Source organism: Talpa europaea (genome assembly GCF_964194135.1).
Source record: "Talpa europaea genome assembly, chromosome: 5".
Taxonomy (NCBI): domain Eukaryota; kingdom Metazoa; phylum Chordata; class Mammalia; order Eulipotyphla; family Talpidae; genus Talpa; species Talpa europaea.
This window is the reverse complement of record NC_140071.1, coordinates 48,750,871-48,777,303: the sequence shown is the minus strand read 5'-3', so window position 1 is coordinate 48,777,303 and position 26,433 is coordinate 48,750,871. Positions and strand designations below refer to the sequence as shown.

At 37.4% G+C, this 26,433-nt stretch overlaps 1 protein-coding gene across 2 annotated transcripts; it reads left to right on the top strand.

Annotated features, from left to right (window-relative positions):
• Positions 1-3,454: 3,454 nt before the first annotated feature.
• HMGCR (3-hydroxy-3-methylglutaryl-CoA reductase) lies at positions 3,455-15,567 on the top strand (the record flags this gene model as incomplete). 2 transcript variants are annotated; one of them, XM_084233408.1, is made up of 19 exons in its annotated part: positions 3,455-3,619; positions 4,040-4,151; positions 4,439-4,526; positions 5,220-5,304; positions 6,185-6,290; positions 7,208-7,314; positions 7,427-7,543; positions 7,935-8,095; positions 8,215-8,462; positions 8,575-8,750; positions 10,139-10,333; positions 10,686-10,844; positions 10,986-11,143; positions 11,809-11,914; positions 13,419-13,589; positions 13,897-14,037; positions 14,126-14,284; positions 15,222-15,376; positions 15,513-15,567. In XM_084233408.1, the coding sequence occupies 19 exons, from the start codon at positions 3,455-3,457 to the stop codon at positions 15,565-15,567; spliced, it is 2,664 nt and encodes an 887-aa protein (XP_084089534.1). The 2 variants fall into 2 exon arrangements, with proteins under 2 accessions (XP_084089534.1, XP_084089535.1); XM_084233409.1 differs by lacking the exon at positions 10,686-10,844.
• Between the last annotated feature and the right edge of the window lie 10,866 nt (positions 15,568-26,433).

The following is a 26,433-nucleotide window of genomic DNA, read 5'->3' as shown; positions in this document are numbered from 1 at the left end:
GTGGGTCAGCTTTGTTGTAGTGCCTTTCCCGAAATTATGATCAACTTGGCAGTAAGGATAAATGGGGATTAGGAACAAGAAAAATTTTTTAAATGTGCATTAACATGGTAACTGTAGTGTGTGTGGTGTGAAAATTTGAAATATAGCGTTTGTGCACTCACTTGCATGTTCTCTTCTCACTGTGTGATCTAGCTTCCAGACCATGGATAGATAACTGCAACTTCATCAATATCAGTTTTCGGTGACCCATATGAAATTGTTGATGGGTGAAATTCAGTTGATTTTTACCTGAAAATATAGCAGTTTCATATGGTTCTACATAATACTTGACTTGTTCAAAGTATTTTGCAGATCTAATTTCACAAGTGAATGAAGAGACCTGTGACTTAGAAACAGTTAGGATGTAATAGAATTGGGTATTGAATCCAAGTTTCCTGATTTCCAGTGTAAGAATTTTTTTTTCCTATAGGGATACCAGATTGAGCAGCACAATGCTAGATCGTGTTGGGATTAAAAGTGACTCAGTGTAAGACATGGGTCTTGCCTTCAAAGAGACAAAATACACACACACCAATTAATTTGAGAACAGTGTAAGATAGTGTATAATCAAATACTGGAATGTAGCACAGGAGGAGTGTTGAGTGGGAGGAAAGAATCAGAGTAGGATGCCAAAGCATCCTCTTCCGCAATTGACCAGGGTAGGTGGTACTCTCTAGCAAATTGGACTCCAGTTTGAGAATTCCATTGAATTTAAATTAGCCATTCTTTTAGAGACAGAAATATTTGCATCATTCTAAGCAGGGCATATGTTGCCTATTTAACCTTTTTTTTTTTTTTAAGTAAAATTAATTTTTATTGCAGCATGGTATACTGTCTGGAATTTGCTTGAGTAGGCTGCTGGTGCCACTTGTACTGCTGATGAAGGTAGAAGATTGGATTCTGTGGCATTTAAATGTTTTTGCGTAATCACAGGAAAATGGGGAGGATGCTCATGAGAAATAAGATTGTGTACAGTCATGGTTACTTTTGACACACCTTTCTACTCAGTTTGCATTTCCAAATAAAATAGGTGAGGTTCTCTGTCTTCAGCGATGGCTCATAGGATCATGTTTAATTCTTCCCCTAATGTTGCAAAGATGACTCTACACCTAGGAAAGAAGAGGTGACAAAGCTACCATGAGCTATTTGAGGAAAAACATCATGTGCCTGATAAATAATTATGGGTTAATAATGCTAAACTCATTTGTGATCAGATTGGGGTTCCTTGCTACTAGGAGTTTAGATTTTATTCCAATTGAATTAACATTTTGATATTGAGGACTATGTTGATTTGATAAGCAGTAATTTAAATTGAGGTTGTTTGGGGGTAGAAAGTATTAGAAATCATTTTGATCTAATTTAGAAACATTTTTAGTTTTAGTTTTTAGTTCTTTCATTTTCTGGAAATTAATACTAGTTGAGCTTTAGACCCATTTGTACTGATTTGTTTTTAAATATAAGAAAGAAGTTATGTGATAGATGATAATCATTAAAATCCATCCCTTTATGAAGCTTTTGGTTGGAGTAAAGTAGAAAATATTTTTGTTATTGATGTTCATTTTCCAGGATAGTAAATAAAATGTAGCCTCTTCCCTACCCCATCCACCTATCCACTTTTAATATGTTCCCCAAATGTTCTGGTCTGCATTTACTTTTCAAGTAGAGGGCTAAAAGGGGAGGAGTATATCCATATCTAGGTTACTGTTTTTAAACAGTGTGTACAGCAATACTTATTCAGAAAATAGTGGTGCTTTTTAATAGTAGTAATGAATTTTTTCTCTTATTGAAGTAACAGTGCATTTAAGTCTCAGATGTGTTTTGAAAATCAACATATGAATATACTATATTCAGTTCTAGATGACTTTAAGAAGTTGTCTTAGGTTAAGATGTGTCAATAAAATGCATGTTACTCTAGTTTACAAATTTATTTTAGTTAGGCAGGTATTTATTTAGGAACTGCTTTATAAGTACAAGGTGCTGGAAGGTAAAATGAGGAATAAACAGAGTGAAAGATTGAAAAAGAATGAATAAACACAGGCATGCCACATTTATATATCTCAGTAACTGCCAGCCTTTTAAGACTGAGACCCACAGTAAGAAACAGGTGTTGTGTTGAAAACCAGCACTCATGCTCATGTAGGTATAGTTTCATAAAACATAAAATGTTAAAAAAAATTATACCCAGTATAACTACTGTCTCACCCACAGCTATCTTTTCTATTTTATAAAAATTTTTTTATTTTAAAAAAAGTTTGTTCTGATTCAAAATTGATTTCATTTTCTAATTGAGCCAATAAAGGAGATGATACTTTGTTGTTTTTAGTTCCTAAATGCTACTCTTACCCGCACATACCTTTTAGAGGTTAATAAATTCTTTCCTTAATTTGTTGCCTTTTTATTTTCAGTCATCAATAAGTGAATCACTTTCTTAGTTTTAACCATAGTGAGAGTCACTTGAATTCTTGCCAGTGTGTCAATCAGTGGGCTTACTTTTTAAAATCTTAATTTTAACTTATTTTTGTGGGTTATTAATATGCTTTGTCAAAAGCATTGATTTTTAGATTAAGAAATAAGACTTGCATTGTGCCTACTTAGAGACCAATAATTATATCAGATTTTTAAAAATCAGAATATCAAAAGTATTACTTAATCAGGAAAAAAGAAACTTAGAATGGTAGTCAAAGATTAAAATTACCTGTAAGTTCTGTTGGGAATTTTTGATTATAGAGACATCTACTTTGACCAACCACTCTCTTCTTCTATGACTGGTCTAGCGTTTTGATTGGCTATAAAAGTTGGGGAGAAAACTTTTCTCTGGGGATAGTAACACTGGGAAGGTTCATTAAATATCATTTTGCTACTTACAGAATGTTGGATGGAAAGAAAATGTGTATTAGGTCCCTTGAGGAACTTTGTAAACTAAGATAATGCTTTACAGGAGGATATTCAACAAATACATTCTTAAGTATTTACCTTTTGTTTAACCAGAATGTAGAAAATAAAGAAGGTGCTTATATGCATGTTATAGGAGGGTAATTAGGAAATAAAACAGTTGTGTTTCACTTTTGTTCTCCCTAGGTCAGATATCAAGGACTGACATAATTATTTGGTTTGGTCTTAAATGTTTGAATTCATAGAACCGTGAGAAATGGCTGCCTTTAAGTTGGAATGCTAGTGATTAGTTAGGGGACTTAGGTATTGAGAGTAGAAAAGCAATGAGTGTGTTTAATTTTATAATTTCCATAATTATAAGGACTACTAGCAAATGGTATTATTCACATGTACTAGATACCGCATACAAAGCAGGGTTTACAACACACTGTTCCTTATAATCTTTTCTTAAAAATACGGTGAGCCCTATACTTAGTGTTCATGCTTGATATTTCTTTCAGGGTCCAAGAATTCTGTAACTACAATGTTGTCAAGACTTTTCCGAATGCATGGCCTCTTTGTGGCCTCCCATCCCTGGGAAGTCATAGTGGGGACAGTGACACTGACCATCTGTATGATGTCCATGAACATGTTTACTGGTAATGATAAGATCTGTGGTTGGAATTATGAGTGTCCAAAGTTTGAAGAGGTTTGTGAAATTAATTTGATATTGACTAAAGTACTTTTTGAATTTCTAAAGAATATCTTCTTTTAGAAGCCGTATAATCAAAAAAGTTATGAGTAAAATCTTTGGTATTCATGAATTTACTTCAGGTTTACATTTACTTATATAATGTAGAAATGCTCTGTACTTTCCACTTACTTTTTCTATACAAATATAATTCATTTAATTTGAGAAGTATTTGTAAGTGTCTCATGGTGAGAAATGATTGGTTTAAAATTAGATTTAATTTTTGCTTTGAATGTTTAATATTTGACTTATATTGTGCCTACATTTATATTATGATAATGTATAAACCAATGATACATACAAAATAAAAATTCTAATTTTTGATTGATTACTGGAAAGGTAAAGCTATGGAAATTTCTTTTCTCTCTCTCCCAATAGGATGTTTTGAGCAGTGACATTATAATTCTGACAATAACACGATGCATAGCAATCCTGTATATTTATTTCCAGTTTCAGAATTTACGTCAACTTGGATCAAAATACATTTTGGGTAATCATTTTATATATTTAATTTTATGTACTATCACAGTTTTCATTTGCTGTAGAAATACACCTGTTTATTTAAATCATGTATGGAAATGTGTGTATTGCTTGAGTTGTGCTGCATACATTTAATAGTTTCCTTTCAGAATATTAGGAACTTAGGCATTTTGACATTTGAGACCTTAATAATCTGAGGAAAATACTGTTTCTTTGGGAATATTGTGTGGGATGAAATATTATTATTTGTGTAATAAATGATGCCTTTTTTCACTTTGTTGAATTTTGTCATTTTAGGAATTGCTGGCCTCTTCACAATTTTCTCGAGTTTTGTATTCAGTACAGTTGTTATTCATTTCTTAGATAAAGAATTGACAGGCTTGAAGTAAGTATTTAAAGCCTAAATATACTTTATACTTATATTGTTTTAGTATGTATTAACATTTTGGTGTATGTCTTTCCCCACTGTTTTTATACAAAGAAAACGGAGATCATAATATATATGATGCTTTTTAGCTACTTCGTGCTACTTTTTAGCTACTTCACTATCTTTTCATGTCCTTAATTTTAAGCTAAATTATTTGTATTGGCTGTCTAGTTTTTCCCTGTGTGAATAATAGTTTGGTAGTTCATTCACTTAATCCTCTAGGATTCGATTGTTATTTAATTTCTTCCTTTAATAATAATATTATGGTCAGTATTACAGTGTAGCTAAATTTTTGTTTATAATTTTCTTAGAACACATTGAGACAATGGCTGTTTTTAGAGCTTTTGAGTGTTGTTACTCCCAGTTTATACTAGAAGGTTATTTAGTTTTCCACAACCAGTGATTATTGAAATACATATATATATATTTCATTTTTAACATTGAAGTATTTTAAGCAATTATTTGGGTAACTAATGTGTTTAGCTTGAGGATACCAAAGTTAATTAGAGGTGTATATGCTAGAGTACATTAGAGGTATACATGCTTATACAGCATATGGGGAGGGGGGAAATTTTTTTTCATTGAAAGAATTTTGTAAGCCATATTTTTTCCTCAAATGCAATTGACCATCTTGTTGTTTTTTTCTTCTAGTGAAGCTCTCCCCTTTTTCTTACTTTTGATTGACCTTTCCAGAGCAAGTGCACTAGCAAAGTTTGCCCTCAGTTCCAACTCACAGGTAAGTATTTATAAGACACAAATACTTACAGTATTCCTTTTTCAATTGTTTACATTAATAGGATAGATTAATAGTTTCTTCATTCGCTGAGACTCAGGAATTATCCACAATTTTAAGTTTAATCAGCAAGTCCTAAAATTGGCCTTTCTAAGTGCTCTAGAAATGGTCCCATTTATCTAACAACTCAACTATAATTCCATGGCTTCTGGAATTTGGACTCTCCCCCATTTTCCTTTTGAAAGTTTCAAATATTAGAGTAATATGACTTTGGATAAAATAAGAGTACAGAATAAACAAATCAGAGAGCAGAACAGGATATATGGAAGACTGTCTCATGGAAGATTGAATAGCACAAGCTTTATTTCCCATCTAAAGTTTTATCTTGATATATTAGTCACTCTAAGGAACCTTTTTTTTAACCATCTTAAATCAGAATATCTGAATATAAAATAGCAAGTACTGCTCTGATTATGTATTTGACAAATATTTGTGCTTATTTGAGTATGCTGACAGGATATGACTTAGGTTTCATAATACTAACATGGCCTCAAAAAATTTACAACTGAGAACTTCTATCAATGGTAACCAAAATATAAAATGTAGGATTTAATTATGTGGAATTTAAATAATAGGATTAATGAACATCTCAAAGGAATCTTCTTGGAAAATATCACATTCAGTGGAAAGGGAAAGTAGGGTACTGTGTATGTTCTTTGCCCCTCTCCCTGCGCCATTATTATATAGAATGTCTGTTCGTCTTTTCATACTGGATATTTCATTTTTTACATAGTAAACTAGATTTTAGTATAAGCCCTAAGGTGTTCTTTATCATTTTTAATGTTCTTGCCTAATTCTCATTGATATGTTTGGTCTGTTTTAGGATGAAGTAAGGGAAAATATTGCTCGTGGAATGGCAATTTTAGGTCCAACATTCACCCTTGATGCTCTTGTAGAATGTCTTGTGATTGGAGTTGGTACCATGTCAGGTATGTGAGCAATTTTTTTTTTAATAAAGAATGGTCTCATAAGGACAGTTTTAACACATATTTGACTAAGAAGTATTCCTTTGGACAAATACGAAGTAGAAGGAAAAAAGTCTTAAGTCCTTGGAAGTGTATAGATTGTTGCTGTCTCTTGGTGTGGTAGTGCAGTGGCACAGAGGAATTGTTTTGGGGCAGAGAAAATGATTATGGTAATTGCACAGTTTTCTTCTCCCTTCAGTATCCTTCGTTCCATTGTCATGTTCTGCTTCTCAGTTTGGGCTTTTTTTCTTCTCATTCTACAACTTTTGACCCTTTCACTGGTGTTTGCCAGTGTATGCCTGGTATATGCCTGAAGGACATATGGCAACAGGGGGAGTTACTGTTGTGCAGGAGCTAGTAGAGAGCCAAGTTGTAAAAGAATAGGGCAAGTATGGATTCTATACTTGGCCACTATTTAAGTTGCAGATTGTTCAAAATGTTTCTGTGATTGTAATTTTTGTATTCTCTTGAATTTCTACATTTAAGAGTAATTGCTGTAGAGCATTTGAAAAATACAGTGTATGCCTTTCTTCTGTTAAGTCAAATGATCTGTGACTATTCAGAAAATAAGATAAAATATTGGTTTTTTTATTTTTCTAGTTAGCAGTTTTTAATAGGGAAAAAGAATTTTTATTTCTATTCAATAGTTTAATATTACAAATGACATCAAAAATATTTTATATTCAAATTTATATGTGAAACGAAAGAATAGAATTTAGTAATGTAAGGTCTTTTTTTTTTTTTTTTAAGGTAAATGGCAAAGAGCTCACTATGCAATGTTTTCATTTACCTGTCCACTTATGGGAAGAATCTTTGTGATATATATAGCATGAGAAATACCCATACTTTACTAATTATACATTCAATTTTTCTGTAACCAGGGGTGCGTCAACTTGAGATTATGTGCTGCTTTGGCTGTATGTCAGTTCTTGCCAACTACTTTGTGTTCATGACTTTCTTCCCAGCTTGTGTGTCCCTGGTTTTAGAGGTAAGAGCGGTTCTTACTTACCGCCTTAGTAGAAGAATAATATTTGTCATTATATCACTTAACCTAAATGAGATCAATACCTACTAACCTAACATTGACTTTTACTTTGTAGCTTTCTCGAGAAAGCCGTGAGGGTCGTCCAATTTGGCAGCTCAGTCACTTCGCCCGAGTTTTAGAAGAAGAAGAAAATAAACCAAATCCTGTTACTCAGAGGGTTAAAATGATTATGGTAATTATACATTTTTTTTCTCCCTTCAGTATCCTTGGTTCCATAGTTATATTCTGCTATTCAATTTGGGCTTTTTTTCTTCTCATTCTACAACTTTTGACCCTTTCACTGGTGTTTGTTTGTTTGTTTCTTATTGTTTCGAGTTTCTTTAAGGCTCCTGGATTTTAGTAGTTTCACTCCCCTAAGTAGATTTTTCAGTTCTTTTACTTGATCTTTGAAAACCTGCTCTTTGGGATGTTTCAGTAGTTCAGTGGGGCCACATAGTGAGTTTGGGGCTTGCTTTTAATTTGTAAGGGGAGGCCGTGGAAAATAATGTCTGGTTGCCAAGGATGAGAAGTTTAGGTTTTCGTGATAATGCAGAGGATATATAATTTATGAAATTTTATTTCAGTCTCTAGGTTTGGTTCTTGTTCATGCTCACAGTCGCTGGATAGCAGACCCTTCTCCTCAAAACAGTACGACAGAGAATTCTAAGGTTTCTTTAGGACTGGGTGAAAATGTGTCCAAAAGAATTGAACCAAGTGTTTCCCTCTGGCAGTTTTATCTCTCCAAGTAAGTTATTTGAGATATATTTTGTTGCATATTATTCATAGCACTCTTTGCTATTAAAAGTTTAGGTTTTACCTTTCATATATTTCTAATTAATATCATTTTAATTGTCTTTTATTTAGAATGATCAGCATGGATATTGAACAAGTTATTACCCTAAGCTTAGCTCTTCTTCTGGCAGTCAAGTACATCTTCTTTGAACAAGCAGAGACAGAATCTACACTCTCATTAAAAAACCCCATCACATCCCCTGTAGTGACCCAAAAGAAAGTCCCCGACAATTGTTGTAGACGAGAACCTGTACTGGCCAGAAGTAACCAGAAACTTCATGCAGCAGAGGAGGAAACAAGGGTAAACAGTGAAAGAAAAGGTGATTTCTCATTCTCTTCATTTCCCAGTCTTCCAATGTGTATTTGTCAAAAAAGCTGAATTTGTTTTAAAACTTATGTTTAGTGTTGGAATTCTTTTGATCTCCTGAACAGCTGAGGTTATAAAACCCTTAGTGGCAGAAACTGACACCTCAAACAAAGCTACATTTGTGGTTGGTAGCTCCTCGGTTGATACTTCGCTGGCAGTGGAGACGCGAGAACCTGAAATTGCACTTCCCACAGATCCTCGGCCCAATGAAGAATGTTTGCAGATACTTGGGAATGCAGAGGTGAGGAAAATAAACTCAAGCTTAATATTTTAAGAAAAGTAGCTTTTTAGAAAACTTAAATAAGGGATCAGGAAAATGAATAACTATAAGAAAGTGAAAATCAAAATCAACAAAAAAACTATGAACCAGAGACACTTTTTGGGGGGTGGGGGCCGGGAGGGGAGGGATTGGGGTCAGAATGGGGCATGTGCAGTTGTATGGGGGAATATAAAAATAAAATTTATTATTTAAAAAAAAAAAAAGAAAGAAAAGTAGCTTTTTTGTTGAATGAAGAAAGTCACAGCCACTGAGTACTACTACTGAGTTCTAGGTGTTGTGTTGCCTGGTTACAGGTACTGGTCTGATTTATTTATTCCCTACAACCTTGCGAGGTAGGTGAAATTATCTCCATATTTCAGATGAGAAGGCTGAGACTCCAGCAGGTTTAAGTATTTACCAAAGTAATATAACTAGTAAATGATAAAGCTGGAAGGCAGAGTCTCCAAGATTTATTGACTCAAGAGTCAATAACTTTTTTTAAAGTATGACTGTTTATCATAGAGTTAAGCAACTAGTGTAGTCTCATAGGTATGGCGAAGCGTAGAAAGGGTTTAACACAGGAATGAGCTTCAAAGATAGAAGTGTTTTTTTGTTTTTAATATAACTATGATGCCCACAAGGAAATTTATTTTCTTTTCTGAGAATTCTAAGGGCATTCTGCCTATCTCCGTGAGCCCTCTTATGCTTGACATGACTGTTGTATTCTGTCTATATGAGCCTAATCTGTTTCTTAATATATGTGCATAAGCGAAGAATGTTTGTCTTCCTTTATCACTTTTCCCTTCTCTCATTCCTGGTAACATGTATACTAATATCACAACTGTCCTGCTATAGTATAACATGTATATTATCATCACAACTATCTACAGGCTTGGCAAAACATGTAGGGTGAACATCAGAATCTTAACTATGAATTTTTCTCTATGAACTTCAGTTGCAAACTGTCTTGGTCTTTCTCCTGTCTCACCCTCTGCTCCCCTCAGCACTGTATCTCATTACATCTGCCTGTTCTCCCTAATCGGTTTCTGATGAATCCTCTCACTCCCCACACCTCTGGCTTACACCCCAGTTCTTGTATGCATAAATAAATAAATCTTTTTAAAAAATGTCTTGGTCTTACATTTGTTTAGTTTCACATTTTTGTGAAGAATTTACCGTCATTACAATATTAACATCTACTCAAGTCACTAGACCTAAGTCTTCTAACTACTTGTGTTTTAGCTTTCTTGAGAGTATTGTTTGTATTAAATGGTTTATTTATTGCAAATAACATGAATTATAGTCCTTTAAATTCTTTGTCATATCCCTCCCTGAACCTCTTTCCCCCCTTTTTTTCCCCATTTCTTTAGAAAGGTGCAAAATTCCTTAGTGATGCTGAGGTCATTCAATTAGTCAATGCCAAGCATATTCCAGCATACAAATTGGAAACGCTGATGGAAACCCATGAACGAGGTGTATCTATTCGCCGACAATTACTTTCCAAAAAACTTCCAGAGCCTTCCTCTCTCCAGTATCTGCCTTACAGGGACTATAATTATTCCCTGGTATGTTATTTTCTTGATTTGAGAAGATTTGCTTTATAACTTTTTAGACTTGGAGTTTAATCTTTAACTTTTTAGTCTTTGTCCTTTTATATGTACATAGTTTTATTCAACATTTTTAATAGTATGTTAAGAACTTAAAGATTCATTCTTCATTTTCTTTTTCTTTACTTTTAAGTGGTCTTTAAAAAGTACTTAAAGCACTAAAATTTCGAGTTTAAAATATTAAACATTTGAGATTAAAATAGCAAAAATTGTTCTTGAAAAATACACTAGCGAAATAAGTTTAAAGAAAGTTATTGATGAAAAGGTCTGTGTATTTGCAATATAGATTGTCACTGTCTTTACCTTTCAGGTGATGGGAGCTTGTTGTGAGAACGTTATTGGATACATGCCCATTCCTGTTGGAGTAGCAGGCCCTCTGTGCTTGGATGGAAAAGAATTTCAAGTTCCAATGGCAACAACAGAGGGTTGTCTTGTGGCCAGCACTAATAGAGGCTGTAGAGCAATAGGTGTAAGTTGGCATTTATGTATTTGCCTATTTTAAGATATACTCTAGGCTATGAAAAGAGATTTGGGGACAATCATGACACATTTTGGGTAAGCAGGGTTGTTTTCAGGATTAATATGTGCTCCCATAATGTTCTCTGAATAGCTTGGTGGAGGTGCCAGCAGCCGAGTCCTTGCGGATGGAATGACTCGTGGCCCAGTGGTGCGTCTTCCTCGCGCTTGTGATTCAGCAGAAGTGAAGGCCTGGCTTGAGACACCTGAAGGGTTCGCAGTGATAAAGGAGGCATTTGACAGCACGAGCAGGTGTGTGTGGTTTATAGATATGATTACGTTTATGTCCATCTGTGATCACTAAACATAAGTTAGTGTATTCCCTACCTCAGAGAACAAAATATTAACCCTAAGTCCATTCATTCAAAATGAGTGGTATTAATGATTATTTTGGGAGAAGGAGGAAAATGTTGATCCAAGTGAATATCTCCATAGAGGTAAATTAGGAAAAAAATAAAGACATGAATTAGTAAGTTTGTGTGTTGGTTTTATAAGGCTTGCTTTGATTAGACCATTACTTTACATGAGTGTTGACTTAGAATTCCCTTCAGGCAGTATTAATGACTTAGAAAAAGATTTTCCAAGTGGCATAGACGTAAAAATTGGTAGATTTACTTTGAATTTAGAACATTTAATTTATAAAGAAGCACAATGAACATTAATGATAGCCACAGAATAGTTCCAGCTTATGTGCTTGTTTTTATGTGGACTGCTCAAGTTCATGGTGAAATGACTACAGTCCTCTCTTCTTATGGCATAGAAGAATGAGATAGAGTTGAAATAGTACTCTATTATGTTTAAATAAAGAAGAAAACACATTTAATAAGTAATCTCCATGAACTCCCTTAAATACAATAAACTGGGTATTAGATTTTAAGGTAACTTCTGTGGTTAAAAAAAAAATCTTTTGTTTACAGATTTGCACGTCTACAGAAGCTTCATATAAGTATGGCTGGACGCAACCTTTATATCCGTTTCCAGTCCCGATCAGGAGATGCCATGGGGATGAACATGATTTCCAAGGTGAGCGTGCATAGAATTTGTAAGAGTGATCATCCCAGAAGAGGGGAGAACTGGGTGTCAGGGAGACAGGAGTGGAGAGCAGATTTACTTTTCGTTTTATGCCCTCCTATGCTTTTGAATTTTTTACCATGTACACTATTTAATTAATTGATGGAAAGATTTTTTATTGGAAAATAAATACTGGTTCATGTAATAATATAAACCGGGCATTTATTGATTGGTGTTTGTATTTGAAATATTTAATTTAGATGTGGCTTATATATGTTCTGTGTCTATCTAAAAAGGCTAGAAAGAATCTCAGGGTTAGTGCTATAAAACTCTGTTCTATAAGCCTTGAAAAGCTGACTTTTAGAGACTTCAAGACTTGAATATAAGAGGCCAAATAAAGTTCATGTATATAATCCATTTATTTTATCTTCTATAAGAAAACGGAAAAGAATGTGTATGACTTATGTTTTAGTCTACTTTTTTTCCAAGATTTATTTTTATTTATTTATGTACAAGTACTGGGTTGTAGTCAGGAGGTGCGAGAGTGAAAGGATTCACCATAGACAGAGTGGGGAGATTGACAGAACAGGCAGATCTACTGAAATGCACTGCTGAGGGAAGCAGTAGGTGAGACAGGAGAAGTCTGCTGCACCATGTGGGTTAGCTCCCTAGCCAGGGATTGAACTCATGCCACAGTCGCTGGTGATAGCTTGATAGTGCTGGGACGTTCATCCCTGCGCCACCAGGGAGGCCCCATATTTTATTCTTCTGTTACGTTTTATTTACTAGACACAAATGTAAAATGTTAGGCTAGCAAAATTTGTTTTGTGGTTTTTTTATTTATAAGGAAAGACACAGAACAGTGACTAAAAGCGTAAGCTTTAAAAATAGGCAATGAACAGTGGTTTATTGTGGTTCCTCAAAAAATTAAAAATAGAACTGCTTCAGCAATTTCAACTTTAGTTATATACCCAGAAGAACTGTAAGCAGAGTCTCAAAGAAATGTTTGCAAACCCATATTCATAGCAGCATTATTCACAATAAACAAAAGTCAGAAGCCACCCAAGTCCATATTGACAGATGAATGGATAAACAAAATGTGTGTGCATGCACACACACATATTAGGTAACAATTTAATAACTAGAAGAAGAAATTTGTTACACATTGATTATAGGTTATTTCTCAGTGACATGAGTATGAGAATTCTGACTGTTAAAATTTTATTATATTCTCATTTGCATCCTGTTTATCAGTGAAAAAAAAATGAACTTTGTTTCCAAACCCAGAAAGAAGCATTAGGAATCTATACCTGATAGAAATTGGTCAGTGTGGTGGTTAATTCAACAGCCGTTACTTTTGTGCTCAGTTTCTTGGAAGTATAGTTGTGGAATTTAGAAATATTAAGACTACATTTATTGCTATTATATTTGGAAATACTAGTGTTATATACAAATAGAGCCTTCCAATATATAAACTGTATATTAATGTAATTGTTGTTGTTGTTGTTGTTAATAGGGTACAGAGAAAGCACTTTCGAAGCTTCAAGAGTATTTCCCTGAATTGCAGATTTTAGCAGTTAGTGGTAACTATTGTACTGACAAGAAACCTGCTGCTATAAACTGGATAGAAGGAAGAGGAAAGTCTGTTGTTTGTGAAGCTGTCATCCCTGCCAAAGTTGTCAGAGAAGTGAGTGATTGGATGAACATTTTATTGTGTTTATCTTTAGATTAAAAAATAGGGGGAAAGGAGTATAACATTCTAAATAAAGCTTAGTAAATGTTTCATATTAAAGATGACCGTTACATCTTTCCTGTCTCGTATGTATGTGGCACTCACAGGAACAAACTTAGTACTCAGTCTTTTTATCGAGGACAGGCCTTAACTGGGATTACATCTCAACTCCCTTGTTTTCTGGAGGATAAGATAGATCTCGTAACATACTTCTGAATCTTTTGAGAAAAAGATATAAGATGTGCACAACTCTGTTTTCTAGGTGTTAAAGACTACTACAGAAGCTTTGGTTGATGTGAACATTAATAAGAACCTGGTAGGCTCTGCCATGGCCGGAAGCATTGGTGGCTACAATGCCCATGCGGCCAACATCGTCACTGCCATCTACATTGCCTGTGGACAGGTGAGGGCTCCCACCTCCGCATCCCTTCTCTTTGTTGGTCTAAGTGAAGGAAATATATTTGATATTTTTCCTTGTTATGTTTTTTCAGGATGCAGCACAGAATGTTGGTAGTTCAAACTGTATTACCATAATGGAAGCAAGTGGCCCCACAAATGAAGATTTGTATATCAGTTGTACCATGCCATCTATAGAAATAGGAACTGTGGGTGGTGGGACCAATCTGCTCCCTCAGCAAGCCTGTTTGCAGGTACGATGTGTCAGGCAGAGACCAGGCACCTCAAACCTGGTTCTGTTAGGATTCTCTGCTGACGCCACACTTAACTCGCCTTTATATTTTGTCTTTTCTCGTCAGCCTAATTCAGGATGTCCAAGTAGACTTGTCCAGGCATATGCTCAGTAAATGGGGAAAAGTAGAGTAAGAGAGCAAAGGTCTCTACTTTGGAGTGAAAGTTCTCCTCTTTGAGTAAGGGGACTGCCTGCCAGACGTTGGATATTAACTATGATGTATGTTCTACATCATCAGTTCTGGCCTATGGGATCTTGGAAATGTAGTACTTCCAGGAGAGTCTACTTCTATTCTGGTGCCACTGTAGCTATGTTTATTTTTTTTTTTCCATTTTTTTAAATTTTATACATTTTTTCATTTTTGGACAATGTATACATTTTTTATTTTGTAATGTACACAATGGAATAGTACTCAGCAATCAAAAAAGATACTCATGCCATTCGCAGCAACGTGAATGGAGCTAGAAGGAATTATGCTCAGTGAAAAAAGCCAGAAGGAACAAGAAAAATGTCAGATGGTTTCACTTATAGCAGGAATATAGGGGAACCAAATAAGACATCAGTGTAAAAAAATAACAGTACAAAACACAACAAAGCAAGAACGGACAATTATAAATCAGAGACATCCTGCATGGGAGGAGGAGGGAGAGGGATCAGAGGGAGGGAGGGAGGAGCACAGGGGACTGAGGTGATGGTGCACGGGTGCATTGGTGAAGGAAACTCTATGGGGACTACACCTGAGAGGGGGTGTGGGGAAGCAAATATTATTTAAAAATGAACAATGATGTAAAAAAAATAAAAAAAATTAATATGTAGCTGCCTTTATTTTAGTTGGTCTGAGTAGAAACTTGCTGCCGTGACTTTCAGGCTGAGTCTTCTTGTTGTCTCCCTGGCTGCAGATGCTAGGTGTTCAAGGAGCATGCAGAGACAATCCTGGGGAGAATGCCCGACAGCTTGCCCGAATTGTGTGTGGTACGGTCATGGCTGGGGAATTGTCATTGATGGCAGCACTGGCAGCAGGACATCTTGTCAAAAGTCACATGATTCACAACAGGTAAGAATTAAAGTTTTATTTAACGTTTTCCCTACCATAAAACACGCAGTATAAAAACCTATTACTGAGATGCAAATAGTCCAAACTTAAAATCCTGCATTCCTGATTTTCTCTACTTTGTATTTTTCTGCCCTAGGTCAAAGATTAATTTACAAGACCTTCAAGGAACTTGCACTGAGAAAGCGGCCTGAACAGTCTGACTTTCTAAACTGAAATATGGGCGTTGGGTTCTAAAGGACTAACATAAAATCTGTGAATTAAAAAGCTCAGTGCAGTGTCTTGTTGAGGATGAATAGACGTGATCAGTGAGGCGACTGCTTGGTTTTGGGCTCTTTCAGAAGGGTCTGAGTCCTTCCCATGCAGATTCCTCAAATCTGGAAACAGTTTAGTGCTTTACATGCTGTTTTCTTTGGAAAGATCTCGACATGAATATTATGCTTTAAAGCATCACAGATGGTAATCTACAGCTCACTTCTGAAAAAGAATACAAGCTGGGAAAAAAGTGTTGCCTTTTGATGAAATTTTCTTTTGATGGAGTTCGTGATGATCAATGTGACAGATTGCCCCTCCCAGCCCCCCACCCCACCCTGGGTTGAAAATGGATTTTTAAATTATGCTGTAGGTGACAGAACTCCTGATTTCATAGTTAATTTATTAAGCCTGGGTTGTGGAACTTGAAAAAGTAAAAGCTAATTTTATTTTTTGTAAGCTAATATTTCATTTGGTGCTGGTCTATTTTTGTTTCTTTTTTGGGTAGCCAACATTATTCTTCAGAAAGAGACCTGTCTTCTTCAAGGGAAGAATTACTCTTATTCCCAAACTACAGAATAATGTGCTCAAAGCAGTGCTAAATGGTTCTCTATCAAGAAAACAAATCACTGCATTTATACAGGCTATTCAGAGAGGCCTCTTGTCTAAAAATAAATGTTTACCTAGATTGGCTGTAACATATCTTTCAGGATAAGGCTTTAAGAAACAGTTTTGTGCTCTTTGTTAAAGATGAAAGAGTATTTAATATTGCCTAGATGAAGGTGGCTCTGTTTATCAAGAATATTCAAGCCTGTGACCGCTCTCAGAAATCTGAGGGTGGAAAACACAGATTTGAAGAAAAATACCATTTCTCTAAGCCAACTCTGATTTCTTAAAAGACCAATATAGTTAGCTGAGAAACCTACAGTTTTTTTTGTTTGTTTGTTTGTTTTTTTGGTAAAGAACTGTATCAAATCTGTATATGTTGTAATAAAGTTTCTTATGCTAGGAGTTTACTGAAAGTATTCAAGAAATAAAAATCAACTTGTATACTGATAAAACACTCTTAAACTTGGGCCAGAGAAAATAGTTTTCTTTACTGTCCAGGAAACCCTGCCTTGCTTGTCGAGCTAATGAAAGGGAAAGTCAGCTTCTAGAGCCAGTGAAAGTGCCGCGTGAATGGCCCTTGAGGAATGTGCCTTGTTCCTGTGGCCAGGAGGTTGGTGACTGAAACATTCACACAGAGCTCTTGGATGGACCCATAAAAGCTCTTAGCTTTCTCAGGGTGTCAGCAGAGTTGTTGAATCTTAACTTTTTTTTAATGTACAAGTTTTGTATAAATAATAAAGAACTCTCCTTATTTTGTATTACATCTAATGTTTCAAGTGTTGGTCTTGGACAGCTGCTATCTCATGTACAAGATGGACTCTGACAAACATTCCGGTAATGCCACGGCAGCATGGAGACCTTGAGTGATTGTGTCTGCAGTATTATTGTTGAAGATTGACCTTTTCTATTGTATGTAAAGCTTAAATGGCTTCTGTTGTGAATTTTCAGCCAGTGATGACTTACTTATCTGAACTTTTCACGGAAGTGGCAGAGAAAAATATGTTGCATATTCATTTTGGTGACTGTAACCAATATCCTCTTGCTGAATTAATGTTTTGTACAATTACTAAATTGTATACATTTTGTTATACTTTTTTTTCCAGTTCTAGTAAATTATGAAAAAGAAGTTATTACGCTAAGTGTAAGGAGACTTTTTGTTTGGATTGAGCCTGAGGCTTCAAAACTTGTAAAGTCTGGCCAGCGTGGTACCTATGACTCGGGCTAGGTGACCCCTGATGATCCATCATTCTCCATTATGTTCTTCCGCTCCACAGCATTCACGACAGGCTGGTGGTGTGTGTGTGGTATTAAAATTCTCTTCTTATCCTTCGAGCTTGATTAGTTCAGATTTATCATCTCAGCTTTTTGGACACGTTTGAATATTGGGGAAATGAGGATTAGTGGAGAGAGGGAACAAAGATCGGGTAGCTAAAACTGAAAGGCCATTGTGAGCTTGCCTTTACACTGTATCAGCTGAATTGGAGGGTACAGTTTAGAATAACTCAGGTTGGCCTCTGCTAGAACAGCTGATTCCTCTTGTAATTATGGACCACACTTGTGCAAAATTTAATGGTGAAAAGGTGTGTATGAGCCACTGCAAACCAAGGCTAGAGAATCAGTTTGAATTTTCTTCCTGAAATGACGAGAATTTGCAATCAGCCCCTTCAGAATGGAGTGGACTGGGCAGAAGGCAGGGAAGGATTTTCATCCCCTTTCCTGTTTGGGTGATTTGGTGAGTAATGATATGCATGTGGCAGGACAGGGTTTTTCCTCAATTTAGGAGAGAAAAGAGAAGTAAATGCCAAGGAAACACAAATGGAAGGTTCTGCACTCAATCCCTGTTAGAACAGCAACACATCAGTACAAATCCACTGTGTACAAAAGGTTGAAATAAGAGCAGTAAATTCATAGAAAATCTTTTTCCAGACCAGTTGTAAGGGCAGGTTTTCTATGATCCAACAGACTGGGTAAAGGAGAAGTCAGAGTTCTCAGTGGTTTCTGCAGGTCTTTTATTGGGATTTACCCAGTACACAGCAGGCAAGGGTGCTGGGGGGCCGGGAGGCTGGCAGTCCTCCCAGTCCCCAGCAAATCCGCACTCTATCTGGACTCTCCAGTGATCTCTGCTTCTACTTCTTTACTTCTCTTTTGGCTTCTGCTGGTGTCCCTGTGACGCCGCCCTTAAAAGCCCAGTCTCAGCCCAGGTGAATCCCATCTACCTATGCCCACACCCTATTGCAGGTGCCCGCCATCAGGCATGCATTCAGGACCGCAAGGATCCATCATCTATCCTGATGGCGGGAGGGCAGAAAAGCCTGACATTTTTCCTTACCCTACACCAGTGTTTCTCAAGCTCCTCCTCCTGAACATGGCTTGGATTAATAAACTGCCCAGTTAGCAGAAATAAGTTAATGGATAACCTCTGCATGGAAAACCTCTACACCAGAGCCTAGAGATGGCAAATGATACATTTTACAATGTTTTCATGGGTTCCTTTTCATTGTGATGTATACAGAACACACACCACCACTCTCTGCCCTTTGCTTTTCCTCCTGAGCAAGTTTGAGCTGTCTTGTGTCAGAATGTGAGAAATTTTCAGTGTCCTAAGACCAACAGAAGAAAACCCTGGGCTAACAGCTGGAGTTAGACACACAAAAGCACGCTCATCCTGTTACCCCACTGTGTCCGGTGCTCACCTGAGTCAAAAGATTGCAGGGCTCCGTGCTCATGGGGTCTGATTCTCTTGGTCTGGGGTGGGGCCAGGACTTCAGCAACTCTGTTATTGCTGCTGCTGCTGCTGCTGCTGCTCTAACTGTTCTGGTGTCAGTGTGAGGTGCCTGGTATTACTGCTGTAGGGTCAGTGAATTGCTCCTGCTTTTAGGCTGCTGGCCTCTGTGGCTATCACCTGCGGCCTTCAATGCGGAGGCGCTTGCGAGCATGGGCGCGGGGCACATGTGCCTGATGGCTGCACCTGGAGTGTGGTATGGGCGTGCGTGAGTGGGCGCACCTGGGCCTGGAGGCTGAGGCTATAAGGGTGGCGTCACACAGAATGGGGGGCAGAAGAACTACGAGGGGATGCTGGAGAGTGCCCAGAGGAAAAAGCACATAGAAATTTGCAGGAGGTCCAAAGTTGCTGTCTGCCTGCTGGCTTGTTGCCCCTGCAAACTATTAAAAAAGCTCTAAGGATGATGCCAACAGCTCAAAGTTTCTCTTTTAAGCTGGCTGAATTGACAGTAAACCTACCCAGCCTGGGATGGCTGCAGAACCCTGAATGAACAGTGTTAGGAAATTGTGCTTATTCAGAAGCACATGGCTGGAAAACACCCATGGAGAGACCAAGTGCCAACCAATAATTAATTAGCATTAACCACAGGGAGACGGCACAACTAACCGACTAGAAAGCGTGTCATTTGGATTTGGTGTCTCCCCCTCCCCTTCCTTCTTGCAGCCCCCTCCCCCACAAATAACACTGAAGGTCTCCACGTCTTCAATGAATGGTATGACTGCCCCCAGAGAGACATTTTCAGCCATTTCCCTCATTCGGCTACCTCTGGGTATCTTCTTTCTCTCCCAGTGGTCTGAATAAGATGGTGGGGGACAAAGCAAAGGGGAAAGCAGACTGCTTTGAAAGAGGCTTGCATATACCACTATTGTACCATCAGTCATTCCTCCTCACCCCACTCACCTGCAGCCCCACGATTTGCTTCCGTAACTTCCCAGGGTTGCAGCACGGGAGCAGCACTGAAGAAAGAAGCTGAATCAAAAGAACATTTCAGATGGTTAATTCTGAAAGCCACTTGGCAGCCGGCCTTCAAGGGGTCGAACCTCATGCGAGCAGCTAACGTTAAGCACACAGGCCTCTCCTATGTTCTGTGTTCTGTTGAGGAAACTTGGCAATAAACCATCAGGAAGTAATTCAAAACAGTACTACAGTCATCTAGCCTGTGCCGCTTATGGAACTCCTTTGCTTGCATGTCACTTGCAAATCTGAAATGGCAAACAGGAAGGGGTGGGGATAGCAGATGCTTGAGGGAGCAATACTGTCTCAGTTTCCACTCTTAAAGCAGCTGGGATGAATGTTAGGAAGTGTTGGACACAATAAAGCAAATGCCCCAAATAATGCATGATGGAAGAACTTCACTCTCAGCTCTCGCCTAGCCTGGAAGCTCACACGGGAGCTTCACTGAGGAGACTCCTGCATTTCACTGTTGATGTAGTGTCAAAGGCCTTTGACATTAGAACTACCAAGTTTGGAGCATTTTCTGCCTCTGTTCTAGGGTATAATCTTGTGAAAGCTGTATCTTAAATATCATTTTTTTTAAAGATTATTTATTTATACAAGCACTGGGTACAGTCAGAGCGTGGCAGGGTGAGAGAATTCACGAGAGACAGAGTGAGGAAAAGATCAGGCAGACTAGACAAAATACACTGCTGAGGGGAGAAGCGGGCATGGCAGGAGAGGTCTGTCGCCCCATGTGGGACCCTGGCCAAGGGCCTGGGATCGAACTGGCGCTGCAGAGGCTGTGGGTGGCTTTAGCAGCCCAGCGCGCAACCACTGCACCACCAGGGGAAGCCCAATCTTTACCACTCTTAATAGCAAGATTTGAATGGAACAACCCACCAACCCTGGCCATAGCTCCTCCCACGAGGCTGGATGCTTTCACACTGCACTACTTATGGCAAGTAGCCAAAGGTTAAAGTTGGGGCTAGGGTAGCCAGAATAGTTGCAATTTTAAATGGAAAACACTTGGGCAAAGGCCCATTTTTTTTTTTAAAAAAAGATATTTATTTAAGCATACAAGAGCTGGGTACAGGTCGGAGGTGTGGGGGTTGAGAGGATTCACCAGAGACATAATGGGGAATAGAACAGACTGACTGAAATACACTGCTGAGGGGAGCAGTGGGTGAGACAGGAGAGGTCTGCTACACCATGTGGGTTGCTCTCTGGCCAGCCAGGGATCAAACTCGTGCTGCAGTGGCTGCAGAGAGGTCCCAAAGGCCCATTTTTAACATGTTCAGGGACACCTCCTTCCTAGGCCAATAGAATCCACACCTTAAACATCCCAGCAGAAAAGAAAATAATTTGCATATACACAGCCAATAAATATATTTATTGATGAATTATATTGAATCATATACATTAACAAATAAAACAATATCTACAAATAGAAATTGATTTTTCTTCTATACTCCGGTGGCAAATCTTGTCCACGTATTTCTCTGACTTGTCTCTGATGACAAACCATGTCTTTTCTCAGTAACTTAATACCTTCAATTTAAATGTTCTTGGTGTTTGTTATTGGGAAACACAATAAATTAATTCGGATTTATTCCAAAAGAAAAATATCATTTAATAGGGGCGCTTGGCAGTGTTGAGGGGCCTGGGGACCCAGAGACCTCCATTTCAGTCATGGCTCTGCCAGAATTAAGTAGCACTTCAGGTTCTCCCCATGACTGGATCGCAGTTGCCTTGTTGGTAAAATGACAGTTGAATCAGCTGGTTCCTAAGGTTTTACTTAGCTCTACAGTCAATGAAATGCTGTATTTACTGTCTCTTTCATATATATAGACTCATTCTATTATCCAAAGATGGGAAGATAAGGGATTTTCCTAGTGGTTGTGATAGGATTTTATGTATATCCGATTTAGGAAACAATGTAGTACCCTAGGGGTTCTCTGCCGAGGTGTCTCAGGCAAAAGCCTCTCTTTTCATCCCTCCTCAGCAGCTCCACAATTACTACTGCTTAACTCTTTGTAGTCCACACCCCTCTGGGTTGCCATAGAATTTGCTCTATGATTCATTGCACTCTGCCACTATCCCTGGCTGGGAGATTTGGCAAGTCTTTATAAAACTGTCTTAGGGGAAAGAAGATAATGGTGTTCTTCTTTTTATCTAACACATTCTTTCTCTCTTCTGTTTAAAATATACACCTGTTCATTGAAGTTAAAATCTTCTGCCTGGGGGGGGGGGCGCCTCCCTTGGTGGCACAGGTGTTAAGCCTCCGCACTATCAAGCTATCATTAGGCACTGCAGCAAGAGTTCCATCCTGGCAAGAGAGCTAACCCACATAGTGCAGCAGACCTCGCTGCTCCCCTCAGCAGTGTATTTCAGTACATCTGCCTGTTCTGCTCCCCACACTGTCTCTGGTATTTCCTCTTATCCCCCTGCACCTCTGGCCTGTACCCTAGTTCTTATATGCATAAATAAAATAAATTTTAAAAACAACAGCAAAAAAACAATGTCATGGTTATGTAACATTGGTAATGACAAAACAAGAGGGCTAGGTGTTACTGCTGTATTCCCCAATCCTGGAATACTGAAGCTCATTTATTGAGCATGCAGTAGATATTCAGTAAATATTTGCCCTGGGAATTGTATGCAGTGGAAAACTAGTACTATTTTAGCATTGCTAAAATAGTTGAATGTTGACTTCTCAAGAGTTAGCTGCTGCATGTAAATTGCCTGCTGCTGGAAATTGCTATGCTTAGGCCTCCCAATCCAAGGAGCTGCCCTCAGGGTCATTTTGTGCCAGGCCATACACAAAACAGTGAACTATGTGAATTCATGCTTGGGTTGAAAAATCCAAGACAAAATACCCCTTTGGAGTTTGTATATGATGAGGTTGTTCCATTTCATCCCAGAAAACTAGAGAGCAGGAAGACAGTTAAGGCACTAAGGGCCTCCCTGGTGGCCCAGGGGTTAAAGTCTCAGTGCTATCAAGCTATCTCCAGCCACTGCAGAACGAGTTTGATACCTGGCCAGGGAGCTGACCCACCTGGCACAGTAGACCTCTCTCTCCTGTCTTACCTGCTGCTCCCCTCAGTAGTATATTTCAGTCAGTCTGCCTGTTCTGTCCTCCACTCTGTCTCTGGTGAATCCTCTCACCCCCTAACATCTCTAGCCTGTACCTCAGTTCTTGTATGCATAAATAAATCTTTTTTAAAAATTAAAAAAAAAGTTAAGGCACTAATGACCAAATATTAATCTTTAAGATAATCTTTAAATATCCAGTGAGATATGACTTTGAATAGTCTTACATTTGGGATTTTGTGAGGTCCATACTGAAGTGTTAAGGCCCCATGCCCTCAAAGTGCTAGTCTTCAAGCACATCAGGTCAATTCTTGATATTAATCACTTAAAGGCATTAAAAAGTAGTAGTTACCAGTTGGCTTGAAACCCCGACCTCTTTACCTGTAAAATAGGGGTGGTACATACCACTACCAGGCATTGTTGTAAAGGGAGGTTAGCTAACACAGTAGTGTGTGTACACATGTGGTGGTTACCCTCACTCAGCATCTTAATAAGCATAGACCTTGCATGGTAAGAAAATCTTGGCTGGGCATGTCAGTAACTTCAAAGATTTATAGATGTTTTACTACTTAAGCTCACAGAACTTTGTGGAAAAGGCCAAACAAAGCAGTTTAACTTCATATTTATGCAAGGCTAGTCAAAGTATGGAGATGTAGAAGCTTCCAAGTAGTTATTTCAATGGAGAGACTATGCAAATGCTAGCCACGAGTCCAGCAGTAACCAAATTCAAACAATGGCCAAAAAAAAAAAAAAAAAAAAATCTGGAAAATACTATGAAAACTTACTTTGAAAGAGCTAGCTAGCATATCCTTTTCACAGGTTATACTCCAAAGTTGAGTGTAAGAAAAGTACTACACAGTTCTTGCAAAACTCCTTAGAAGTATGCCACGAGGAAACACACTATTTCTCTGTCAATTAATCCAACATAACAGCTAGATTTTCTTTCTGGTATCCCACCAGATTAAATACTTGGCTTGTGTTTAGAGGTGATATTATTTGGACACTATATCTTTTCACACTAAAGAGAGAAATATGTTCAAGTTCTTTAATACAAACACGTAGGAACCCACCAAGTGAACTGCAGATCTGCATTTCCCATCTCATGTTTGCCCCACAGGATAAATTCCGAGTAAAACAAATGGAGCTGACCATATTAAAGAGATCATTTATTCCATGGTTATATGCAAATGGCTAAAGAGTGCTATCATTTTAGAAATACCCCTATGATTTCACTCTCTAGCTATTTTAACTGCTGGATCAGGAGCCATGTATGAAATTCATTTTAAATTGTAACCCAATGCATATATATGTATGTGTGTGTGTGTGTGTACACTTGAAAAAGATTCACAAAATATTTCTTTATTATATGCTATGTACTTGATCTATTACATTCTATTTTATCTTTTAAAAAAATTAGGTTGCAACTGTTCCCTCGATCCATAGCTGGGTTACAATCTTGATTCAAGAACACCAAATTGGAGTTATTGCAAGCTCTTAACTACTCCTAGAAATATGCTGGGTAGTATATTGGGTTAAGGAAAACAGGCAAGCACATTTGTCCATAATATTTTAATACTTTTTCACTTTTAAATACTGGTCTTAATTTTGTGATTGTAACATGGAAGATCCAACTTTATTTTTAAAAAACATCATCAGGATCATAAAGCTATTATAGAATAGTTACACTCTACACACTCCCAAGGTACTTTAAAATGATTATGTTTTGAGTTTGTAGATGAACAACAATAATCCAAATACATCGTCTGTACAACTTGGACTAAATACTGGTGAAAGTGTTTAACTGGACAAACAACTGATAGGCATAAAGATAACCAGCACAATCACAAGAGAACCAGCTCAGCCCAACTAAAATTTTCTCAATAGCAATGGACACTGATGTTGTATAGGTGTACAAATTAGTTGGTTAAACTGAACAAATGGGAAACCCATTCCGCCTTTGCCTTCATTTGTATTCTTACACCTCCCTTCCAGTCATTCCCCTTCTTGGGCTGGCTGCCCCTGTGTCAGTCTCAAGCTAAAAGCTGTTATGATCACTCTCTACCTCAAAATCGCAAGTCCCAAATTCCGAGTGAAACACTGCTTTCTTGTCCTGTACAGTGGCCACTCAGGGAGAAAATCTCTCACCAATATTTTTTCAAGTTTCTATCACGTACAAAAGAATAACTGAGTAGAAAAGAGAGTAAAAAGATAATTTTTTTTTTTTTTTTGCTTGGGGAAGAGAAGTAGGAAATATCTGTGGATGAGAAAATATCATGTAGAAATTAGCCAGACAGAAATAATTCTAGAGGGTCTGAATATTGTCCAAAAAGGCTAGTACCTCTACAAATTTTGACCTCTATTAAATAATTTTCATAGTCCCCAGCACATTTCTAAATCTGGTTGGAAGGGATTAACGCTAGTGAAGTACCAGTGCAGTTATCTAAAGGCAAAATGTATCTTTTTTATACAAATATTTCTAGTGTAATCATTTTATTTACAGAATAAATTGCAAAAGTATATTGTCAACATTTAGTGCAAACACAACTAAAGATAATTAGATTTGATACTGCTTTGTACACTTTCCATACCTTTGTAAAATAAAGCTATCCAATTTAATTATGAAAATTATTTGTCTGTGATCATGATAGCTACCAGAAACAGCAAAGAGAATAATTTATAGTGGGCATAGAGAAATTTTTTGAAGATTTCTGTCAGTGGCTATGGTAGATAAACATTCCCACCCCAACATTCCCCCCACCCCACCCCCACCACAATCCCATCTCAACCGCACAGCTGGTTGTAAAATAAAATACACATTTGAGGTATAAACTTTTCTTTTTAAACATCACAATATAAAATGTTAACTGGTGATGTAGTAAACTGATAGGATAATTTGTCTTATTTGCCTTAGTAGCATTACCACCATGTAGGCACTTCCACATAGTCAAATTATGAACAGTATTTTCTGTAATAAGGCATATTCCATGCACATTATTGAGAGAAACGTAAATTAAAAAATAGAAAAGATTTAAGGAGCATGAATCTGCGTGCATGTAATCTAAGCTTATGTCTTATATGTATTTTCTCTCTGTACATAATAATAAATACCACTATATCTGATGCAAGTAATTCACTTCCAGGATTGTGCATATTAAGTGATCAGACTAATCCCATCATTAAATTATCACCTTGCATTTATCATTAAGACACCATTACCATGTATGAAATATATACAGGACATGTTTCACATGATATGACTTTCTGATTTTTAAAGTGGGTCTGATTTCTGTGTTTCTATAGAGATGAACAAGTCAGCAAATAATCTACAAAAGCCTCTGATTTATGTAAGCACATTTGTGTCTTAGCACAATGAAGATTTTGAAGTGGGCAG